General features: G+C 59.1%; 1 protein-coding gene across 1 annotated transcript; it reads right to left on the bottom strand.

Moving 5' to 3' along the window:
- Positions 1-1,621: 1,621 nt before the first annotated feature.
- On the bottom strand, positions 1,622-6,349 carry LOC112124107 (sigma non-opioid intracellular receptor 1). Its single transcript, XM_024222652.2, has 4 exons — positions 6,202-6,349; positions 5,173-5,373; positions 2,748-2,840; positions 1,622-2,087 (listed from the first exon to the last, which is right to left on the bottom strand). The coding sequence occupies exons 1-4, from the start codon at positions 6,347-6,349 to the stop codon at positions 1,861-1,863; spliced, it is 669 nt and encodes a 222-aa protein (XP_024078420.1). The 3' UTR covers positions 1,622-1,860.
- Positions 6,350-7,702: the final 1,353 nt, after the last annotated feature.

A 7,702-nucleotide genomic window follows, 5' to 3' on the forward strand; every position in this document is an offset into this window, starting at 1 on the left:
GGCGCCTACATTGCTGGGGAGGGGTGAGTGAGCGCTGGTGCAGCTGCTTTTTGCTTCCCCACAGAAACCATTTTTTTGCAGGAAGCAGAGAGACTCTGCCAGGGGATGGTTCTGCGCAGGCACAGTGGTGCGGAATTCCCCCAGCAGTAGTTATTTTGACAACTAAAATACGCAGAATTTTTTTGGTGCAGAATTTCCCCACCAAGGTTGTGTGGTGCAATCTCGGTGCGGACAGCTTGGTGCGGGGGGGGGGAAGGATCTGGATACACAGCAAGTCACTGGGGGATTCTGGGTGCAGGGGGAATAGCACTCTCCAGGTGGTTAGGGCTCAGCAGGAGAGGGGAACCTGGGTGCTGGGGGAATGTGTGGGTCAGGATGCAGCTGGTTGAGATCAGTGGGGTGGAGGTCTAGCTGTGCGGAGCTCCCGATGCAGGGGGTGAGGCTCTGGGGGAGTGGGTGGGCTCCTGATGCAGGAGGGGTTTCCCAGTGCAACGTGGGTAAGGCTTGGCAGGGGGTCCAGATACACAGGGTGTTGGGCAGACAGAGAGAGGAGATCCCCCTATAGTGACCCCTCTTCCCGTGGCCGAGGAGCGATGGGGCCAGTAAGTGGGGGGAGGGGTCCCTGTATAGGGAGCTGCTCCCCATCTGCCCAGCTCCCACAAAGCCTCACCTCCAGTTGCCAAGCCCACTCACAGTAAGCAGATTTGGGCTTCTTTCTTTGTGTAATTGTTCTATTAGGCTATTGTGTCTATATTTTGCTTGCTGCTTGTTTTGGGGCTTTCCCGGGGGCGGGGCTCCCTCTTTTTTTGTTTTTAAATTTTCCGACAGAAAGCGTGATTGATTGACTTTTGGTCATCCAATCCTCTTCTCTGTGCATGAGCACACTGCTAAAAAAAGCTTAAAGGGCTGCTTTCAGTTTGATTTTTCCTCCTCCCTCCCATCCCCCCCAGACAGGACTAGCGTCCCTGGGTGGCCAGGGAATCCCCAGACTGCCCCATGCCCTTGCCCCACGGTGACTTACCTCTCTCCCGGCTGCTCTGGGTGCCTGAACACATGCACCCACGCTGCTGGGGAGTGAGCGCTGGTGCAGCTTCTTTTTGCTTCCCCACAAAAACCATTTTTCTGCGGCAAAGCAAAGAGAAGCTGCGGGGGGATATGTTTCTGCGCATGCGCAGTGGCGCAAAATTTCCCCAGGAGTAACAGCTGTGAGGCCCTATGGGGAAAGCAGCCCACCGGTTTGGAACAGCTGCTTTCCTGCTCCACAGTCTTCAGTAACTAGCTGAACCCCAATTACTCCACTGCAGTTACTCCAGGTTCATCTGGGGACGCGTGAGCTCAGCAGTTGGTCCTATGCTAGGTATACCCCTGCTGGGAATGGTTTCGATCATATCGCACATCCCCCTCCCCCCCGATTGGTTTTTCATAGGCCCCCGACTTTCAGAGAACACGAGAGACAGCAACAAAAGGCAACAGAGGGCAGCTGACTGCAGAGCCACGGGTCTCTCTCACGCACACGCAGGCTAGCGTTGCCTGCTGCCGACCGAGGGCACAGGGACACACACACACACACGGCAGCTCAGTCGCTGCAGTCTAGTTACAGAAGTGTAGAGGAACATTTGGATATTAAAAAAATAGTGATCTAGGTTTATCCATTATCCGTTATTGCCTGTTTCTCCCCCGGCTGAGTGCTCGCTGCGGCAGGTGGATACGGCGAACGTTCAGCCTACCTGGCACACCTGCACATGGGGACAGAGGTGCTCTTGCCCATTGCCTTTCTGGTACAATCTGCAGGAGGTGGTGGGGGATGGGAAAGGGGAATCCCTTCCTTTGAGGTTGTGTTGGTGCTTGCGGAGAGTGGTCTCACTGGGCCAGCTGGCTGAAGTAGGTACTGGCTTCCAGGAGCAAGGCTTTGGCACAAACCCGGAGGGTGCAGAAGAAAGTGACAACGTCCTGAGTGCTGAAGATGGTGTCGGCCAACACAAACACGAGTGAGGGGGGGATGAAGCCACGGCCGTACTCCACCATCCAGGTGCCGGCGCTCCACTGGACAGCCGTGGCCTCTCCGGATTTCTGCACTATGGTGTCCCCTGCAGGCAGATAGACAGACAGAGCACTGGCCATTATTCTGAATGCCAGAACAACATCAGTCCCAGAGCGCCTCTCCCAGTAGGTCTCCAGAGACAGCACACAGAGCTCTTTGTGGGCCTGATCCTGCAGGGTGCTGAGCAGCCCAGGACAAGGGGCATGGGAGGCGCTCACTGCCAGGCCAAGGGCAGGGCAGCTAATCCAGAAGGCTGTCCCTGACAGTGCCCAGTACCAGCTGCTTCCAAGGAAGATGCAAGGATGTCCCCTAGTGGAAAATAATGGAACAGCCTTCCCACAGGGGCAGTTTCCTCCTGACACACAGCTCCTGCTCTGAACCAGGGGGCTTTATAACCCTCTCCATTTTCTTTTAATCACCTGCTGGGAGTGGAGATGTGCTCGTTACCCGTCAGCGTGTACGCTTTCCTTGAATCCTGCTCGCCTCTTGGCCTCCATGAGATCTAGAGGTGTGGTGTTCTGCAGGCTAATCTGCTGTCCCCGGTATGTTTCCCTGTGTCCTGGGGCTAGAGCTAACGAGGCTCTAGTGTTACCTGTTCAAATCGCTACGTGAAAAGCCCAAGGCAACCAGCCCTGCAAAGGCAGCCACCCAGGGGAGGCCTCCGAGCGCGAGTGTGTGGGGCTGACGCCGACAGTGCCACACGCACCTGGGTAATAGATTTCACTTCTGGTCGTCCCCTCCTTCCACTGCCTGAAGGTCCCTGAGATGATGGCGTAGTCAATGTCAGCCCAGTACCGACCTGCGAGAGAGGCACACACGTGAAATCCGAGCAATGGGGCAACACAGCCCACTGCTAGTGCCTGACGAGCCCCGAGGGCTGCTCTGTGCCTTGGCTCAGCTGTCACAGAACAAACCTAAAACATCAGCAGGCTTCAACACTCATATGGGTAGGGAGTGGTGGTTTACGCTATTCCAAGTGCCTGGAGTTGCTAGTTTCAGTCTTGGACCAATGTCAAAGAGCCCTGACAGGGCCCTGGGCCAAGTCCAGGACCTTGCAACACATCCCAGCTTGCTGGTTCTCAGTGGAATTGGAGTGCTCCTATCCCTGGCAGCCCAGATATCTCAAGCCACATCATTCCCACACCAGGCATTTCTCACCGCTGGAGCTCCACCCTCAATTTCAGAGCTTGGCAGCCAAGCCCTCGCTAGCCACCAGAGGGAAGACCCACCACTCGCTGTTTGGAAGCTGGTCTGTAAAAAACAAAGTGTGCTGGGTTTCTGGCTGCAGCTGCTGCTGAGAGGCCAGCTACATAAACCCCTCTGAAACCGAGGGGAAAAGCCAAGCGAGATGGGAACCCCAACACTGTCACTTTGAAGTCCTGTTGCTCGGGACCTGTTTGGGCTAGAAGCCTCGAGGGGAGCAGTACAGGTTTTGCTGGGCTGCTCTGAGACAAGATGCCTGCCCACAATTTTGCGGGCCTGGTTCAGCGCCCTTTGAAGTCAGTGGAAAGACTCCCCATGGCTTGGGGCTGAATCACATTGGTTAACCCACATCGCCAGACTCTGCAAGGGTTTGTGGATGCTGCAGCCAAGGCCACCCGTGCTTGTACGCCCTGTGGTGCTGAGGCTAGAAGAGGAGAAGGCAGGCTCGGCTCGGCTGCCACAAGCAGCGATTTGGCAACCCTCCACCCTTGACCCAGCCACTCTTGTGGGCAAGGCACTGGGAAGTTGTACGCATAGGGGGCAGCATGGAGAGGGGAGCGGGAAGTGGCAGCACATGGGTGGGCAGGCTCCTGTCCTTGGCAGGGCACATGGGGACACAGCAAGCAGCCAGATCCAAGCTGTGGGTGGAAGGGATTGTTGCACAAGGTCTTGGAGACCTGGATATTAAGGCCTCCCGCTCCCCCATCCCACCTCCCTGTTCTCACGCTAACACGGGGGGGAAAACAAGCTGCACCCACAGGGAAACGCTTCTACTTGCTGAGCAGGTGAAGCTGGTTTGTGGCTGCTGACTATTAATGTGTATGAAACTACACCGGCAGGCGCTACAACAAGCCTGCTCCTGGAACCACCCACTGAGAGATGGACTGGCCTAAGGGACCAGGCACTGGGCTGGTACTCAGGAGACCTGGGGTCCATTCTCACCTCTGCCATGGACCTGCTAGCTGCCCTTCTCTGTGCCTGTTTCCCCATCTGTACATTGGGCAGAGCAACACGGACCCTCCCCTCCTTGTAAAGTGTGTGGCTGGAGAGTGCGTGACCAGAGCGAGACATTACCACCACCCACGGGAGAGAAGATGCTTCTGTTGTACTGATACATCATACAGTGGAGGATTTAGCCCCTTTTAATCCTGCTAGCCAGTTACCCTGGTTTGTTGCCCTCTCTGCCTTTTGGGAGAGGCTGCTGTGACCTGAGTCAGTCAACGGGACACAGGGGCTTAAACACGGGCAGCTACCAAAGACCGCTCACGGGACTATTAAATGGTCAGAAAACCCTGAGCCCACCTCGGAGGGACCTATAGTAAATACAGCCATCTGGACAGGACACACAAGCACAAAGGTAACCACCTCCTTGTCTTATCCTTGGCTGCTTCTCTCCACTGCTTGCAATGCCCAGTGGGAGGCAGGGCCAGGACTGCACAGACAGAAAGCGGCATCCGGAAAGGCTAGCTCTTAGCTCCAGGGAATAAAGTTCCTGATACTTCTGCTCTCCTGGTTCTCCAAGACCTTCCAGCTCTCTGCATTTGGCTAGTGGCATCTCCTCCCCCCTCAATTAACTAGCATGTCATTGTTAAGGTACAGAGCTGTGCACACACAACAGCATACCTCGTGGGCACTAGCTTGAGCAGGTGCGGCCAGACTGACTCATGGTCCCGAGACCATCAAGACTAGCAACAGCTAATGGGCAGTACAAGGTGGAGGAATAGTGCTGCTGACCACATTGATGTGTCCAGCTTCTGCTTCTGCTCTGGCGAAGGATCAAAGTGCATCTCGGCGCTACCTGGCTGGGACTTGCAGCTCCCCTGCCCCAGACACCTGCTGTCCCCCTGATGGTTTACCACAGGAAATCAAAGGCAGCAGCCCCCCAGAACCCGAGCCTCTCTGCTTGAATGTAGCCGAGCCCTGCTTACCCGAGTGCCCCCCGGTGTCGACGGCCGTCCCGAAGAGCAACACGTACTCGGTGAGCGAGGCGTGGAGCAGGCACATGGAGCCCATCCACCCGCCCGCGTTGACAAACACCCACTGCAGGTCCTCGTCCGGCAGGATGTGGCCTGGGTGCTTCTTCCGCAGCTCCACGATGATCTTGGAGAAGGCCTGCTCATGGTCCAAGCCTGCAGCACCAACAAACCCAGGCAAAGTCAGCCCCGCGCAGGAGGCCCATGGCCCTGCCCATAAACCTGCCACCTCCCTGGCTCCCACCAATACAAGCCACCAGGGCTTTGGAGTGGAGCCCGGAGCTGGAGCGTGGAGCAGCTCCGGAGCAGTGGAGCTGCAGGTTTTTGCCTAGAGCTGGAGCGGAGCCGGAGCACAGCTCCAAAGCCCTGCAAGCCACCGAACCCAGAACGGGACCACGGCTTCATTCAGGGAATCAGACATTAGAGACAGGATCTAACATGCCCCCGCTCCACCCCAGCTATTCTCTGCTACTTCCCCCCCAGCTCCTGCTCCATGGGTCCCCTGAGACCCTCCAAGTGCCTGCCCCATGGGTCCCCCCCATCGCCCGCACCCAAGCTCCTGCCCCATGGGTCCCCCCATTCCCCGCACCTGAGTGCCTGCCCCATGGGTCCCCCCATTCCCCGCACCCGAGCGCCTACCCCATGGGTCCCCCCATTCCCCGCACCTGAGCGCCTACCCCATGGGTCCCCCCCCAGACTCCCCACCCTCCTGCCCCATGGGTCCCCCCCATCACCCACACCCAAGCTCCTGCCCCATGGGTCCCCCCATTCGCCACACCCGAGCGCCTACCCCATGGGTCCCCCCAAGCTCCTGCCCCATGGGTCCCCCCATTCCCCGCACCCGAGCTCCTGCCCCATGGGCCCCCCCCAGACTCCCCGCCCTCCTGCCCCATGGGTCCCCCCAAGTCCCTGCCCCGCGGGCCCCACCGCCCAGGAAACCCACGTCCCGCGCCCGCCCCGGGCCGTGGCTGTGCCCGGACTCACCCGCCTGGTGCCGGCCGAGCTCCGCGATCTCCTCGGGCCGGAACTCGAAGGGGCGGGAGGCGACCCAGCTCCGCAGCCCCTGGCCCAGCAGCGCCAGGCCCAGCAGCGCCAGCCCGGCCCGCAGCGCGCGCGGCCCCAGCGCCCACATCCCGCCCGCGCGCCCCGCGCCACAAACTGCCGCTCCGCAGGGCGCCGCGGCGCGCGCCGAGCCTGGCCGAGGGATGGGACCGCCCGCTCCGCGCCGGCCAATGGGAGCGGTCGGCGCTCAGCGAGCCAGCCAATCGCAGCCCGCAGCGCGACAGAATGGGGCGGGGCCATGCGGGCGTTGGCCTGGAGTGACAGACAGGGGGCGGGGCCGAGCCGGCACTGGCCTGGAGTGACAGACAGGGGGCGGGACTGACCGGGGAGGGGCTGAGCAGGCACTGGCCTGGAGTGACAGACAGGGGGCGGGGCCGAGTGCACACTAGCTTGGAGTGACAGACCAGGGGGAGGAGCTGAGCGGGCACTGGCCAGGAGTGACAGACCAGGGGGAGGGGCTGAGCGGTCACTGACCTGGAGTAACAGACCAGGGGGAGGGCTGGAGCAGGCAGTGGCCTGGAGTGACACCCTTACTTCTGCGCTGCTACCTGCACAGTGGGGCCCTCAGTGAGCAGCCGTTACTCTCCAGCCGCCCAGCTCTGAAGGCAGCAGCGTAGAAGTAAGGGTGCTATGGAATGGTACGGCCACCCTTACTTTTGCACTGCTGCTGGAAGAGTGCTGCCTTCAGAGCTGGGTGGCCAGTCAACACAGCTGTGAAGGCAGCACAGAAGTAAGGGTGGCAATACCGTGACCCACTTGCAATTCCCTTTTGGACCAGGACCCCCCGTTTGAGAAATGCTGGTCTCCCCCCCTGAAATCTGTATAGTATAGGGTAAAAGCCCCCAAAAGACCAGATTTCACTGTCTGAAGCGTTTTTCATGGCCAAGAATTTGGTAGGGCCCTAGAGGTAGGACAGGGGCTGCTCCCCTCCCTAACTGCTGTGCCCACAAACAGCCTGGCAGCTCCTTTTCGAAGATCAGGCTCCAGCAACAGCATGGCCGGCTCTGCAGCAAAGCCCTGTGGAGTGTTCCAAGACCCCACGCTGTCAAGGGGTGGAAGCAGGCTCAGAGCAGTGACAGCCCCAGGACACATCCTTGCCCGCCTTGCGACAGTCCGCCCCACGCAGAATATGGCAAAAAGATCAGGGCGACCCACCCTGCCGGCCCGGAGAACGAGTGGAGCCCAACGCAGACGATCCTCCCCACATTTCAAGCCAATCGGGGGTTGAGGGCTTGGCCACAATGATGTGTTTTTGTGTAGGTCCTAGAGAAGGGTTCCAGTGCAGGCTTCTTCTTTCCCTGAGGGCGTTTCAATAGATTTGTTCAGCTGGGTAAGAATCACCTCTGTGGGAGAGGGAGCCGTGAAGACAGCCTGTTCCCCTTCACAAAAAGCTACTTCCCACCCAGGCAGCGTCCGTGAGGAA

The sequence above is a fragment of the Terrapene carolina genome, unplaced genomic scaffold (assembly GCF_002925995.2).
Source record: "Terrapene carolina triunguis isolate 2854851 unplaced genomic scaffold, T_m_triunguis-2.0 Scaffold47531, whole genome shotgun sequence".
Taxonomy (NCBI): Eukaryota; Metazoa; Chordata; order Testudines; family Emydidae; genus Terrapene; species Terrapene triunguis.